At 35.5% G+C, this 17,499-nt stretch overlaps 1 protein-coding gene across 3 annotated transcripts in view; it reads right to left on the bottom strand.

Annotated features, from left to right (window-relative positions):
* The window catches only part of Eprs1 (glutamyl-prolyl-tRNA synthetase 1), a 73,990-nt gene that overhangs the window by 19,258 nt on the left and 37,233 nt on the right, over positions 1-17,499 (bottom strand). For all 3 annotated transcript variants that reach the window (XM_078022840.1, XM_005335865.5, XM_021733659.3), the window contains 3 exons: positions 13,862-14,221; positions 3,220-3,453; positions 1,969-2,231 (listed from right to left, as the gene is read on the bottom strand). In XM_078022840.1, coding sequence (XP_077878966.1) covers positions 1,969-2,231; positions 3,220-3,453; positions 13,862-14,221 — 857 coding nt within the window. The remainder of the gene's footprint in view (positions 1-1,968; positions 2,232-3,219; positions 3,454-13,861; positions 14,222-17,499) is intronic.

A 17,499-nucleotide genomic window follows, 5' to 3' on the forward strand; every position in this document is an offset into this window, starting at 1 on the left:
ATTCCAAAAGTTTTTCTTTCAACTGTAGTAAATAGAAGTTGTATAAGTAGTTGTAAATTAAACTAGATCTGCAATTTTAAAAAAACAAAACAAAGAAACTCCCACAAAAAAACTATTCCAGACAATAATCCTTTTTTTGAAATAGCAAACAATTACTCAGGGAACTTTGGTCTCATGATGCCCACAGAAAGATATACCCATTAGTTTTGTTTTTAATAAAAAGCACATTTAAAAAAAAATTAAAGGCTTTATTGGTTTAAATTTTTATTATTTTTTTGGTAGCAGGGATTGAACTCAGGGACACTCAACCACTAAGCCACATCCCTAGTCATATTTTGTTTTTTAATTTAGAAACAGGGTCTCATTGAATTGCTCATCGCCTTGCTTTTGCTGAGGCTGGCTTTAAACTCTTGATCTTCCTGCCTCAGCCTCCCAGGCTACTCGGATTACAAGCGTGCACCACCACACCTGGCTGGCTTAAATTTTTAATGTATCTTCATCTGTATTCTCCATTGTTTTATTCTGATGCATCCTAATGACTATGAGATCTAACTCTTTCACAATCAGAAAGTAAAAGGTGAAAAGTTCTACTCTCTTTCACCATCCTATAAATCTGATCATCCATTCAATAAGCAAAAAGAATAACTGTTGTATTTTCTTGTTTAAGGAAATACTGTATAATGTGAGGTAAAAGAAAACACAATTTGAAATTCAGCTAAACAAATCTAAAACCAAGGTATCTCAACACTACCATTTTCTTCTTGTCCAGTGTGGGGGCACACACCTGTAATACCTGCAACTCAGTAGGCTGAAGCAGAAGGATTGTGAATTCAAAGCCAGCCTCAGAAACCTAGTGAACCCTGTCTCAAAAAAAAAAAAAAAAAAAAAAATTAAAAAGGCTGGGATGTGGCTCGGTGGTTAAGCACCTTTGGGTTCAATCTCTGGAAACTGCTCCCACCCCTGTCAAAAAAAAAAAAAAAAAGAAAGATAGAAAAGGAAACTTATTACAAAGGTTTATCCAATTTCGGTATGAAGATTTAGAGCTAAGAGAAGTACATTATTGAAAGAGATTTGAAAATGCTGAAAGGGAAGTATAATCTACTTTTTGTCTTTAAACAGCTTAGTTTTATATTTAAACCATGAATTTTACAATTCTGTTGGGAATGAAGTTCTTATTTAGTTCCCATGAAAGATTTTCACTTGAAAAATCTGCTGAAAGCACAGGACAATGTGTAGTTAGGCTACCAATTGTGTTAATAAAAGGAACATTATGTACATTTGTATTTGCTCTCTCAACAGATACAGAAGAAACTAGAAGAAATGAGAATTCCTTAACTAAATGCTTGAAACTCCCAATGTTCCAAGATTTAAAAAAACTTTTAAATCTTGGAATATTTGCATAGACACTATCCATTGTGCATCCCTAAATCAGATTTTCAGATTAAAGATACTCAACCTTTAATAATAATTACTAATTCATTTTGGTGGTGAAGGAAATTACAAAGATGGAAAACAAGCATGGGAACTTCTTATATTCTTCCACCAAGCAAATGAATGTGTTACTGGCGTCGGAGGTGTTACCTAGGATTGATCTAATCAATCAATCAATCTCAATTACCTACCCACATCCTGGGTCCTTTTTTGTATTTTAGAGACAGGGTCTCACTGAGTTGCTCAGTGCCTTGCTTTTGCTGAGGCCAGCTCTGAACTCACCTGCCTCCTGCCTCAGCCTCCCAAACCACTGGGATTATAGGCGGTCACTTTGGCACTCAGCTGTGTTTCCTTTTTTAAAAGTTAAATAAACTGAAAATTAATAGAAGGTATCTGCTTACATTACATTAGCAACCAACCCGGTGACTTAATTTAATAACCAAATTAACCAAAATTTGTTCATTTAAAACAATGATTTAGAATTGAATTCATTCAAAATTGTGTTTCACTTCAAATGAAGTTTCTGTGTTTTATTACCTGGTCTGTTTCTTAGGCCCCTGTCCTTCTCCGGCTCCACCCGACGACAGCCCACTCCCCTGGGTTTTATTAGAGTCTTTCCCTTGGCCATCATTTTGTTTTGAAGGTTTATTCTGCTTTTCAGATTTATTTTCCTTTTCTTTCTTCTTCTTATCTTTGTCCTCAGCCCCAGTGGCAGACACAGGCTTATACTCTACTCCTGTCAGAGACTTGTACTGTGCTTTCAGCTGGAGGAGTTCTTGTACAGCTGTATCAATTTGATCCTTTCATTAAACAAAAGAGGAAGAAAGAAAGAAAGATAGCATTTAATTCAAATAACTGTCAAAGCACATTTAAACAAATACCCAAAGTTTTAGTAGTAGGTTTGTAAATACAAGTAAAGTAACTACTGAAAATAACTAAAAGAATATAATAAACAGGGACAAAACTGTGCAAAAGACTGTCTGAAAAATAGTGTCTATAACTATAGTGTCCAAACAGTAATCTATAGTCACATGTGGCTATTTATAAAATACATAAAATTAAAAATTCATTTTTTTCAGTCAAATAGTCATATTTCAACCCCCACCTCCTTCTTCTAGCTACCGTGGCTAGTGACTATTACACTGGATAGTATTGTTATGGAGTATTTCCATCATTGCAGGAAATTCTATTAGAAAGCAATGGTATAGAACATGTATTCCATGGGTATCTAAGGTTAAGAGCCATTAAGTCACAGAAGTTGAACATTTTGTGATAATAAAGATGACAATAATCAAATTTCTATACTGGCTAAATTTCAAAACCTATGACAACTATCTTCCATGCATGTGATTCTATATGGAAAACCGTACTCTTATGAACAAAATTAACATAAACTATACTAGAGCTCAAAACAAAACCTGCCATTTGAGACTGACAGAGCTTTAGGAGAGTAAAACAAGTATTAAGGGCCAAAATGTGCCAGGCACAATTGGATCTGGATCCCTATACTCTATAGAATCTTACAGATTAGAGGGAAACCTATTTTAACAATTAAAATATAGTATCATTAAGTACAATGTCAGGGAAGAGCAGTGTCATGTGAAAATACCCATTCTTTTTTTAGGGAAAAAAAGAATACACAAAAATTTTCTCTAAAAGGCAAGATAAGGAAGTTAAGAAATTAAACCATGAGTAAAAGTTCAACAGATACAATGGGGCAGAAAATGCTTCAAAGAAAACAGCATAAAATATAGAAAAACAAAAACACAAATAAAATACCACACTTACCTTAGAGACTTTTTCAGCTTTAAGTTTTCGAACTACTTCCCCTTGGGAAGCTACTTTGTCAAAAAGTACTTTTGCTTCTGGTGTTTCTGGACCAGCAGTATCAGAGTTTCTAATAGGATTTGAATCTGAACTTTGAGATGATGGGGGCTGACCAGGTATATAGTCCTTCCCAGTTTTTTCTTTATACTCAGCTTTTAGGGAGAGTAAGCATTCTACAGCTTCATTCACTTTAGTCTGAGATAAAAGAGGAAAAGAGATACTATAATACTTCCTGAAAATGTCATTAAAAATCTTTAATTATTACCAAAGTACAGTCAACTCTCTATAGACTCAATCAACTAAAGATCAAAAATATTTGGGGACTCACTCCCTGGGACTGCTGCATCAGGTACGGTTGTGAGTCCAGGCTCGAGCTTGCAATAAAGACTCTTGTGAGACTGCACAGAATTCAGCTCCTGGAGGTCTATTGGGGTCCCACAAAACTGGCATTACATCTGGGGGCTTATCCGGGATCCCCCAGACCCCAGGACCCCCAAACCGGATAGTCTAACACTTGTTAGACTTGTTATTTGTGTGTCTGTTGTCTGTTTTGTTCTGACTATGGCCTGTAGAATCTGTATTCTGGGCTGGCAACTGGCCTCGGTGAGTGCACTATAGGGTTGCCAGCCAGGGCTTCTGGGAGAAACATCCAATCTGAAGGGGATACTTCCCAAATCTGCGGTCATCAGACCCAATCTGAGGGGGATGCTCCCCCAATTTGGGGTCGTCAGACCCAATCTGAGGGGGATACTCCCCCAATCTGTTTGTAATCTGTGTCTTTTTGTCTGTGTCTCTGTTAAGTGTAATGGCATTGTTTTACTTTGGACAGATGCAGTGTCCCAAGTTCTGATCTGCCTTAGATGTGTGGAGGTAACTAGCTAAATTTTAGCCTGAAAATGTCCCTAGTGTGCTTCTCCTGTTTCCCTGAAAGGGACCAAAAATCAATAGAACCGCCAGCTTTTCTGTTCTCACCTCTTACACCCCTTTGAGCTGTGTTTTAAAGAACTTTGTTAACTTTACTCCCCTTTGTTAAACAGGATTAGGGAAGCAATGTTTTCTCTTCTTCCCATAGTTGGAAATTTTTACCCCTCACACATCAGATAGAGCTCTAATCTCTAGGATATACAAAGAACTTAAAAAGATGAATAACAACAACAAAAAAAACAAATAACTCAATCAAAAAATGGGCCAAGGACCTGAACAGACACTTCTCAGAAGAGGACATACAATCAATCAACAAATACACAAAAAAATGCTTACCATCCTTAACAATCAGAGAAATGCAAGTTAAAACTACTCTAAGATACTATCTCACTCCAGTAAGAATGGCAGCCATTATGAAGTCAAACAACAAGTTGCTGGTGAGGATGCGGGGGGAAAAAGGTACACTCATACATTGCTGGTGGGACTGCAAATTGGTGCAGCCAATTTGGAAAGCAGTATGGAGAGTCTTTGGAAAACTGGGAATGGAACCATCATTTGACTCAGCTACTCCTCTTCTCGGACTATACTCAAAAGACCTAACAACAGCATACTACAGGGGCACAGCCACATCAATATTTATAGCAGCACAATTCACAATAACTAGACTATGGAGCCAACCTAGATGCCCTTCAATGGATGAATGGATAAAAAAATGTGGCATTTATACACAATGGAATATTACTCAGCACTAAAAAAATAAGATCATGGCATTTGCAGGGAAATGGATGGCATTAGAGCAGATTATACTAAGTGAAGTTAGCCAATCCCAAAAAAACAAATGCCGAATGTCTTCTCTGATATAAGGGAGGTGACTCAAAATGTGGTAGAGAGGAAGAGCATGAGAAGAAAATTACCTCTAGATAGGGAAGAGAGGTGGGAGGGAAAGGGAAGAAGAGTGGGAATTGCATGGAAGAGGGAAGGAGACCCCCTTCGTTATACAGAATTCAGGTATGACGATGTGAGGGAAGAAAAAAAAAAGAAGTGGGTCACATTAGATTGGGTAGAGAGAAGTGATGGGAGGGGAGGAGGGGAAAGGGGGGAATGGAAGGACAGCAGAATAAAATAGACATTATTATTGCTGTGGGTATATACGTGACTGCATGACCAATGTAATTCTGCAACCTGTACACTCAGAAAAATGAGAAACTATATCCCATCTGATTCAAATGTATGATATGTCAAGATCATTGTACTATTATGTGTAACTAATTAAAACAAATAAAAAATTTTTTAAAAATTTGGGGAAAAAAAGTTCATCTATATTGAACATGTACAGACTTTTTTCCTTGTCATTATTCCCTAAATAGTACAACAGCTATTTAGATAGCATTTGTACTGCACTAAGTATTACAAGCATTCTAAAGGTGATAAAGTATACACATAGGCTAGGGATGTACCTCAGTGGTAGAACACTTGCAACAGTATGCACAGGCTCTGAGTTCAACCCTGGTTTTGTAAAAAATAACTAATTACAAGTATACAAAGGACATGTGTAAACTATATGCAATACTATGCTTCTAAATACAGGAACTGAACTTTCTCAGATTTTGGTAATTAAGGTTGTCCTGGAATGAATCCCCCACAGATATAAAGGCATGACTATATCTTTATATCAGAAATAAGTTAAATCAAAAAAGAGACCCATTTTTAGGGATGGGGTTGTGGCTCAGTAGTGGATTGCTCTCCTAGCACGTGAGGCACTGGGTTCGATCCTCAGCACCATATATAAATAAATGGCTTACAAAGTGGAACAAAGATTTTCTCATCATTAGATAATAACACTTTTACTCTGATAACATAAATAACAAAAGTCAGGAAATTTTTTTTTTTTGCAGTGCTTGGGGACCAAACCCAGGCCTTCATGCATAACAGGCAAAAGCTTTTACCACTGAGCTATACTCCAGCCCCCAGGAAATGTTTTTTTAAAACCATTACTAAGAAATACATGCAATAAATATTGGGATTTTCTAAATAAATAAATATATTGTGTCTATCTACAACTAAAAAATATATTTTAAATAAGAGATAAAACTTTTAAATCAGTAATCTAAGTCAAAGAAAAGTTAAAAATATAAATTACAGCCAGGTACAGTGGTGCATGCCTTTAATCCCAGTAGCTCAAGAGGCTGAGACAGGAGAATAGCAAGTTCAAAGCCAGCCTCAGCAATGGCATGGTGCTAAGCAACTCAGTGAGACTCTGTCTCTAAATAAATACAAAATAGGGCTGGGGTTGTGGTTCAGTGGCCGAATGACCCTGAGTTCAATCCCTGGTACAAAAAAAAAAAAAAAGTAAATAAAATAAAAATATAAATTATACACACTGTCCCTTATACAAACCATAAAAATAAACATACACTAAAACTTTTCCACATTAGATAAATAAACAGATAAATCAATTATAAGAATATCCACATAAACGCAAGTGTCAAATCCTAGGTTTGTAGGTAGTGAAGTCAGAATGTATAAAATCAGAATAATGATTAGCTCAATGGTTTCCTTTACACAGTGCTTATTTTCTTTAGCTTACTAAACAGACATTAAAATGGTGGAAAAAATAAAATGAAGCTTGAGCCCACCTAAAGAAGAGTCATATCACTCTTTTAAAAAATTACGAAATGAGAAAGTATGTTGAAGTTTTTAAATCAGATGCTCACCTGTATATTTCAACCTGATGTTTTAACATAATCATAATAAAAAAGAAAGATACACTTAGCCTAAGACGACACTTGTGGCTCTACCAGAAAAGACAGCAATGCAGACAAAGGACCTCAAGTTTGCAAACTGACATACCAGTGGGAACCTCAAGGCATTAATCAAAATTGCAAGGAAAAAATGCTTCCATATTACCCTATCCAATTTTTACTGCTAAATTATAACATCACTCCAAATAGCTAAGTGAAACCCAACAGAAGCTAAGATGGGGGCCACAGGAATGCAGGGAAGCACAGGAACACTTTCAAAGAAATTGCATCCATGAGACAGCAAATTATATACTTTGTCTAATTACTCTATAATATTTTCCAGTCTACTGACTTTAGTGTATACAAAGCACTGCACAAAGACCAGAGTAGGTTGTCTGATCTGTATTCCTGACCTGTGTCTTCTTCATATTGTTTTTATAATTAAGATTATAAATATAATTAAAAAAATCAAAGAATTCACAGTAGAATCTACCTTTTCCTAAGAAAAAGGGTATAGTAGCTAAAACACACAGACAAGAAAAGGAAACTTACATTAGAATATGAAAAAAGGGAATTCACTGCAAACATTTTCAGAAAGGAGGACTATGTGAATGAAAGAAGTTTTACACTACAAGCAAATATTCAAGAGTTTGAAGTCAGTACACTTTTTCCACACAGTAGGAAAAAAAATTTTTTTGACACGATTATAATTTAAAATGCTACAGTAAGAAAAGTAAGGCAAGGAAACTAGTTTATTATTGAGATACTGTAGGTATTTAATTTCACTTGAGATTGAAAGACATTGTGTGTGAATAAGAGTAAAATTATATACATTACTGAGCAATTTTCCCTGAAAATTTAGAAAGCACATAAAGATTCTTGCCAGGTACAGTTGTAATCTCAACAACACAGGAGGCTGAGGCAAGAGGATCACAAATTTGCTTCCAGACTGGAAAATTTACTGAGACCCTGTCTCAAAAAGGATTGGAAATATAGCTCAGTGGTAAAGCACCCTTGGATTCAATCTCTAGTATTGAGACTGAGAGCGAGAAAGAATCTAAACATTCTTGAGAAATTAGCAATATAAATGTAAGAAATAATCACTATCATTTCATGGCAAGTTTATTCTGTACCAGACACTACGTTAAATATTTTATGTGGATTATTATACTCAATTTTCAAAACTATCCTCATTCACACTTTACAGAAGAAGCAAAGCCCAGAAAGACAAAGTATCTTATCCAAAGTTACAAAGAAAGTAGTAGAACTAGTATTTGAATCTAAGGTTTATTCCAGATGCTGTGATTTTTGATCACTATAGTATGCATGAAATTATAGAAGGCATGAGAAAATGATCGAAATGTTCATTTTAATCTTAATGCTGCAAAAACTGCTTTTCAAGAGAGATCTGAATATTCAAATATATCTCTCAGAATACATAATATAGAACTGAAGGATAGGAAAGGATAAGAGAAACATAATCTCTTTTAATAGCTAATTTTCATTATTAGAAGGCTTTTACAATTTCCCTTTACAACGGGATTGTATATACTAGTTATCATAATTATACAACAATAGAAGCTTAAAAGTAAAATAGTTTAAGTTCTTAAAAAACTGTTTTAAATTCATCTAACACATGCCACTATATACAGTTTCTGGTATAAATTCGTAAGAAAGAAAACAACCTACACAAAAGACTTCAGTGAAGGTTTCCAACTGGAGTTTGAGGTAAATAAAAATGATCTTAAAACTTTATAATTCAAAATTGGGAAGAGAAAAAAGAAGGGAACATATCTGGTTACATTTAGAATGACAAGCTTCAAAGAGCTATTTTTGTTGCAGCCACTAGATGGAAACATTTCTCCATGGGAAAAGGAGGGAATTGTAACAAAGAAAATACATAGATCCTTAGCAATTTATGACAATAATATAACTTTCCAAAGTGGCCTCTACATCTGAATTCTCAATAAAATAATATTTTTTAAAATTCCCCTTTGCTCCTCATTAGCACATCTGAGAGAATTATACCTGCATAAGAAAATCTCTAAAGGAAATGTTCCCACCTGATGAGGGGCGTCAAGGGTGCGGGGTATGTGGAGTAGGGCGGGGGGAGTATAAGAACAGAGAATCCTACCTAACTAAAGGAGAATGTAGATGCAGGTAAATTTAGTGAGCTACAAGATCACAGGTTTTCAAAGAAGGCATTAAAAGAGTCAAATTATAAGAAATCCATTTGGCTTAAATATCTAAACCTATAAGAAACAGCCCAATAACTGAGTCCTGATCCTAGTACTTAATACAGCACAGTAAAGAGCTCATACCCTAGAGTCACACCTGGGTTACAACACCTCAGATTTTCCTGGAAGATACCTAAACTGAAGTTATGTCTTGTGAAGTGTTTTCAACCACAATCTAATACAGGACAGATTCTATGCTTGTTTAAATCAAAAGCAAGTGTGCATTAAATAGCAAGTACAAATAAAGCAGGAATCTATTAAACACAAATTCCAAACACGAATCTTAAAAACCATCAAGGGAAAGAATGGATGTATTTCTTCTTCTAATTCCCACCCCCCCAAAACTTTTATTTTTTGATCTGAGAATTTAAAAAGCTGTTTGGGGTGATATTATTAGAGAGTGGTTTTCTAGAATAACCTATTTACTGCTCAAAAGGGTACAGTAACATTCCTTTCCTGATAAACTGTGATTTGGGTTTTAAAAATAATAACAATGGTGTAAAAAACAAAAGAGCAACACAGGCATGATGTGTCTGTAGTCCCAGTTACTCAGAAGGCTAAAGCAGCAGAATCGATCAAGCCCAAGAGTTCAAGGCCAGTCTGGGAGACATAAGGAGATCCCCATCCTACAAGATCCTCAAAAACAGACAGACAGATGAACAGATTGATAGGCAGGAAGGCAAGCAAAGATCGCCGAAGTTATTTCTGATGGATTATTGTGGACACAAATAAAAGGTGCTATGAATCAAAATAAAATGCTGCAACTGCAATATTCAACAGTTATCAGTACTCCCTCCAGTACCTCTAGGTCCAATCCCTGGTGCACTCCCTGCCCCAAATAAAACCATACACAAAAAAACCATTGTGCTCACTCAGATTTCAAAGCAGTAAAACATGCTCAAAATAAAAAGTTTCGTCTTTGAAACTGTAACTTTGGAAATTTAAAGTTAACATTTAAAATGTGAAGAGTGACTATAATTTTAAAAATAAGAGGAAAAGGATAAGAAGGAAAAGGTTGACTTTTAGGTCTTTATTCCTTGCTCATCTTCTTGCTTATATGGTCTTTACACTTAAAAGCTTTAGCAAGTAAGTACCTATTTCACCCTATAGCAGAAAAGGAAAAAAAAAAAAAAAACGAAACAAACAAAAACAGAGCACCAGGCATGGTGGAAAAAGCCTGTAATCCTAGCTACTCAGGAGGCTGACGCAGGAGGATTTTTAGTTTGAAGCCAGCATGGGCAATTTAGTAAAACCCTCTCTCAAAATAAAAATAGGATATAGGTCAGTGGTAAAGCACTTGCCTAGCATGTGTGAGGCGTTGTGTTTGATCCCCAGCACTACAAAACAAAAACAAAAACAATACTCCCCAAAACAATAGAGCAAGAAAAGTTTAACAACCTCCCTTCTTTCATGTTTAGTCATCACCTCTTTACCACTAACTATGACACAGTAAAATAACTACTTTTTTGTAGGAAATAGAACTGTAAAGAGACTTGGACATATTATTAATGTAACATAAGCACAGACTTGCTTAATAATAACAAACTGGTAAAACTGATAATTCTCTAGTGCTTCTAATGTAATGCCCTACAATTATCATTTCTTGTGGAAAATAACTTGAGAATCATTCAAAATTTGAATCCAGGGCTTGCAAATTTCAAAAGTTACTTCCATATTTCTCAATGGTTACTTAGACAAGCAAATAAAAAATATTCTTTGAAAATCAATGGGCTTGACGCTGGTTAAGCGGTAGAGGGCTTGCCTAGCATGTGCGAGGCCCTGGGTTCGGTGCGAGGCCCTGGGTTCGGTCCTCAGCACCACATAAAAATAAACAAATAAAATTTAAAAAGTATTGTGTCAACTACAACTAAAAAAAATAAATATTTTTTAAAAAAAGAAAAGAAAGTCAATGGGCTTGGCTGTTGTGAAGATTAAAAAGCACATATTACACAGTGTCACAAGGAAGTTAAAGAGTAGTTCCATTCTCAATAACTGATATGGTTCTTTAGAAGAGAGAGCAATACTTACTATTGTTAGCTTTAGAGAAAAAGTATAAGCAGTAATCTGAAACACAAATATACTACACAGTAGGCATTCAATAAAAGTAAGCCAAACTAAACTGAAGTAAGATATATTTCAATGTTAGTTATCAGTATCAAAACACCTAGCAAAACTACTTGCCCAACTGCCAAAGAAATTTAGATCTTTTTACTCATAGTTTAAATTTTTGTAACCTCAACAATGGTATTTCATAAAAGCATGATGTAATCCATTAACCTAACAGGATGAGAAATGTAGTTGACCAGCATTATATCTTTTGCTGTCATTTACTCAACACATAATTAGCAGAATGTCAATGTATTCTACTCAGAATAAATAAATCTGAAGACCAAATCCCTTCCCCTCAAATTACATCCAGGAAGTGTCCAACATATACAGAGAGCAAAAATAATCCCAATGTCACCATATAGAGGAAACAGCGAGGAGTTATATCCTAAATCCCTATATCTTGCAGCCTTTTTCCTTGAAGTAGTTTCTTGTTTCTGTTTGTTTTCACATAACCATAGTTCTGTAGTACTTTAATAGGCTCACTAAAGATAAAAGATGAAAAAATATCTCATATTTCACAATGAAAACACAATGAAATATTAACTACTAGGGCAAAAACCCATTTTCTCTCCTTAGGAGAGGTCCAATGTTCATGAATAGAAATATCTTAGGTAGTAGGGTTTCCAGTCAGATGCCTAGCAACTTACTAACTGAGGTCAAGAACTTGCAACCTCAAGTTTGTCATTCTCCAGCCTAAGCTCAAGACTCTGACAGGACAATAGATTTTCTGATAACACTTTAGAACAATTCCCCTCCAATCAAAAAGTAAAGCCCATAGTAATGACATACATCTCTGTGTTCAAGCCATAGCACCAACTCTACAATTTTTGACAGCTCATCAATAACTGAATTATATCCAGTTATGGCACTATTTATTTGATCATGTTTTGGAACCACGCTGCTGTTTGAGTAGAACTATATATCTTCATTTTTAAATATGATCTTTACCTATCACAGATATTATTCCCTTTGTTTCTCACAACAAATAATGTCATTCCACAATTAGATGCCATGACCCACTTGGCTAAATGTTTTCCCTAAAAACATGCTGGAATAAGAATAAATGTATACTTCAATCAAAATTTGGAATCAGCTGGACACTGTGGCACATGCCTTTACTCCCAGTGGTTTGGGAGGCTGAAGCAAGAGGATCATGAGTTCAAAGCCAGCCTCAGCAAGGCCCTGAGCAATTTTGGGAGATGTTATCTCTAAATAAAATACAAAAAAAGGGCTGGGGATGTGGCTCTGTGGTTAAACACCCCTGGATTCAATCCCTGGCACCAAAAAAAAAAAAAAAAAAAAAAAAAAAAAGAAAGAAAGAGAAAGAGAAACACACACACAAAAAAAACTTGGTATTGTTTGAAGGTTCCTCTGCAAAAAGTCTGAGGCAGTCACTGGTAAAAAAAAATCTCTCATTAGAGGCTGGGGCTGGGGCTGGATGGTAAAGCATTTGCGTCGCATGTGTGAGGCACTGGGTTTGATCCTCAGCACCACATAAAAATAAATATACTGTGTGTTCATCTACAAATAAAAAAAAAATTTAAAAACACCCTCTCATTAAAAAAAACAACAACAACAAAACAATAAATAAGGCTGGGATTGTAGCTCAGTGGCAGAGCGCTTGCCTAGCATGTGTGAGGCATGGGTTTGATCCTTAGCACCACATAAAAATAAATAAATAAAAACAGTAAACAAACAGAAGGAAGAGCAATAGAAGAGGAACAGTGGGGAGGGAGGAAAGGAGGGAAAGAAGAAGTACTGGGGACAAATGGAACCAATTATATTCCATGCATGCATGACTATGTTAAAATGAACCCTAAGGTTATGTACAACAACAATGCACTAAGAAAACCATTTCAAAAAACCCCTCAACAACCCACTCATTGTTTCCTGAATTCACATGGTATCTTCCCACCTCTGTGTCTTTACTAGTGCTATCTCCTACACCATTTGATTCTAAAAGCATTATCCCTGGACCAGCAACATGTGTATCACCTGCATAATTTTTTTGGAAAAGCATTCTCTGGGAATTCCGGACTTTCTAAAGCAGAAAGGTCAGGGGCAGGTCCCAGTGATTTGCATTTTTAGCAAACCTTCCAGTACCATGTTTCTACACTTAGAATGCCTTCCTCTGAACTTCATTATCTGTAAAGGTTTCTATTACTTTAGGATTTTTTTTTTTTTTGGTGGTGCTGGGGATCAAACCCAGGTCCTCTTGCATGCTAAATACATGCTCTACCACACTCCTACCCCACAAGGAATATTTTAAATACCCTTTATGAATTGTTTCCTCATTCCCTGTCACTTCTGACTATTAATACTTCTCACACCAATCTACACATATCACGAAAAATGACAGTCACATCAAAGATTACAATGAGTTTGTGTGCATTCTTCCCTAGTGCCACTCCACCACCAACTGTGAACTTTTTATGTTTTTAGAGCTAGACAAATAAAAGGTATCAATAAATATCATATAATATTCAAGCTGGCAGTCAATAAACACTGTTTATAAGAAGATGAAACTGCAGTGAGCAGTATGAATTCATATTATATTTATGATTTAGTCTAAATTCACTCTGGCATACTGACCTTAGGGGCTTTTTCAGCTTTCAGCTTTCGAACCACTTCCCCTTGTGCAGCAACTTTATCATATAGAGATTTACTTTCTGAAGTATTTGCTGGGGATGTAGAAGAAACACTCTGTACTACTGTAGTAGGTGGATTCCCAGGTTTATATTCTTGACCAGTTTTCTCTTTAAATTCAGCTTTCAAAGCTAAAAGCTGTTTTACAGCTGCATCTATATCATCCTTTGCTGCTTTCTTGGCTTTTAATTCACGTACGACATCCCCTTGAATAGCCACCCTGTTGTAAAGGACTAAGGAATCTTCAGATGTGACACAAGTGTTATTCAGAGAAGGTGCTGGTCTTTCCTTCAGAGGAGCAGTTTTCTAAAGAAGCAGAAAACCAGAAGTGAAATAATTCATGTTAAATGTATTTCCACAAAATTATATCAAACTGTTTTGGATTGTTTAAAGTAAAAAACAAACTGCAAAAACTTCAATTCTTCAAAAGTTCAAATAAACAATAACATTCCTAAAAATTTATCCTAACCCCTCCTGCCCCCAAAATGACAGAAGTAAACAAAGGTGGAAGATACAGAGATATCAGCATTTTAATCATAGGAAAAAAAAAAAAAAAAGAAACACAAAGAAACCTAAATCTTTATCTTTGTGGGACTAATTACAGAAACTATGAGCATCCATTAGGTCTAGGGACAAATCACCACTGCAACAAATACTGGCTGTGCAATTCATTATTTATGCTATAACAGAGACAAGTGTATTTAACCCATCAGGATGATGGGAAATGGAAAGTCATAAATCTGTGTAAAGGCCTTCTTCACAAAGGCTGAAAATAATAAGAATTAGGTATCACTCTTAATTTTTTTATAAAGATGAGATATATCTAGATTATTTATCAAGGAAGAGCTCCATTAAATACCATAACATAATTATAATTCATCATTGTAAAACTGTTTCCTTTGGGCAAAATTATACACTTACAGATACACATCTGCATATAAGTATATTCAACAAATCTAGAGAGACGCTCCCTAAAATCATCTCTATAAGTGAATAAATAATCTTTTTATTTTCAATGTCATGTTCTCTTCTGCCTAGCAGGCTTTCCTCACTACTGAAACTCTTTCAAATTTAAAACCTGGCTCACCTTGTACCTTCCCAAGATTTTCTTTAGTGGTCTTCCGCCTAATTTTTCAGAATTTCATCTGTATACATGGAGACATGTGTACTACACTCCAGATTTTTTTTCTCTCTATCCAGTACTACATACTGATTCAAGACATCTTTATCTAGATAGCTAAGACATGCCTACAGTTATATCAGAATGACATTTTATATAGCAATTAGATTCTAAAGTCAGCATGTAAGTTAAAAATATTTGCATTTGCTCAAAATTACTCTCTTAAAATACTTAAAAACACTCATGATTTATGGTGAGGTTATATATACACCCACAAAGAGCAATATGCATATATAAATGTATTTACATCATATAGTAGGGAAGAATAATAATCCAGGGAGACACTAATATGTCAAAAATATATACTCTGCCAGGCACTGTGGTGTACCTTTAATCCTAGCTACCCAAAAGCTGAGGTAGGAGGATTGCAGGTTCAAAGTCAGCCTCAATAACATACAACATAACAAGAACCCATCTTGAACACACACACACACACACACACACACACACACACAAATTCTACTTCACTTACTTTCTAATATGAATCATTTATTTTTGGTAAACAGAGGGACATTAGTATAATATTGAAAATTTACATTAATTATATGTGACTTTTTCCTGGGTGTGTAAGCTTTATGTCAAAGAAGCATAAATGAGAGAGCTTCAAAACTGGGCATGGTGGCTCCACACGTAAAATTCCAGTCACTCAGAAGGCTGAGTTGGGAGGATTGAGACTTTGAGGCCAGCCTGGGCAACTTAATAAGATGCTGCCTCAAAATAAAATGAAAACCAGGTTGGGGATGTAGCTTGGTGTTAAGAGTACTACCCAGAGTAGGAGGTTTTGTATTTAATCTCCAGTAATGCAAAAAAAATTTAAATTAAAATTAATCAGCTTTGGAAATACCTGATAATCTTAAAAACCTTGCATAAAGTACCCCCAATTAGTGTAGGTGGTGCTTTAAAAACACTGTTTTCCATAACATTAAGCCATCTGATACAGGTACAACCACATACTAAGGAATCTTCAAAGACATTGCCTCCTATGTTAGAGCATAAAAGATTGAAAAACACTAACAAGCCCTGCCTCCCGCCCCAAAAATGAGAAAGAAAAAAAAAAAAAAAACCCAAAGGTATACCCTGATCAATCTTCAATTTTGACTACATTAGTCTCTATTCCTGGCAAATACCCTTGAAGACCACAATCAAAGGAAAAGCATTCTCCTTAAGAATTAAGACTACAAAGGAGCTCTGACTACCATACTGGTTGTAAATATTAGTCAACTGTACTTGAATTTCTATCAGGATTTGTGCAGGTTTCAAAGCATGTTCACAGATTTTTTGATATTCCTTCCACCAAGAAGTGGGTCTTTGTTCCTTCCCTGTGATGTGGGCAAGTTTATAACTACTTTCACCAAAGTGTACAGTGGAAGTAACACTACATGAGATCTGCAAGGCTAAATAAAGCGTAACAGACAATGTTGCTTCCACCTTGTCTACTGGACACTCACTTTCAGAGGCCTGAGTTTTCAGGTAAGAAATCTTACTATCATGGCACCACCATGCTAGAGGCCACTTGTAGCTAGCTATTCCAGCCAACATTCACCCGAGTTCTCAGCCAACAGAGAGCCAACATCAACTGGTATCCAGGTGAATGAACTACCTTGGATGCCCCGCCCAGTTGATTTTTCAATGGTCCCAGCCACATGAAATACCTGTTTTTGGAGGTCGGAGTCAACCCTATTTTCCTTAACCATCCCTGTTATTTTTAGCATGTTATATACAGAACAAAAAGTTCTTCAAGAACACATATTAATTTATAGCATAAAAGTTCAGTAGATTAGACAAAGGGGAATGAAGGGAAGAAGGACAAGAAACAGGAAGACAGTGAAATGAATCTGACTTAACTGTCCTATGTACATATATAAATATGCCACAATGAATCTCTATATCATGTGTAGTTACAAGACTGGAATCCTAATTAGAATAAGATGTACTTCATGTTTGTATAAATATATCAAATTATACTTTACTGTCTTACATAACTAAAAACAACAAAAACAAAAAAAGATGAAAGGTGCAGGTGCAGGTGAGAACTGGGACCAATGAGGAAACAGTAGTCAAGCTTCTCATCTTGTATTTATTCTTTGATACACACTATGACAATCTCAAAGTGTGATCTTCAGATCATCCCCAGAGGGTTCAGAGAACACTTTCAAAGGGGGTCCAAGGTCACAGCTATTTTTATTACATAATTTGTCTTTTGTTCTCATTCTCTTCATGAGTGTTTAGTATAGATTTTCAGAGGCTCAAGTCAGACATTAAAGAGAAAACTATACAACTCTTCTAATTTTAAACTTTGCTATAGAAAATACATTTTGCTTTAGAAAATAGCTTTATTAATGTTTATTGTATTTGGATTTATTGTTATTTTAACATAAATTAATAAATTCTTCTAAAACTTCTC

The sequence above is a fragment of the Ictidomys tridecemlineatus genome, chromosome 10, assembly GCF_052094955.1.
Source record: "Ictidomys tridecemlineatus isolate mIctTri1 chromosome 10, mIctTri1.hap1, whole genome shotgun sequence".
Lineage (NCBI taxonomy): Eukaryota > Metazoa > Chordata > Mammalia > Rodentia > Sciuridae > Ictidomys > Ictidomys tridecemlineatus.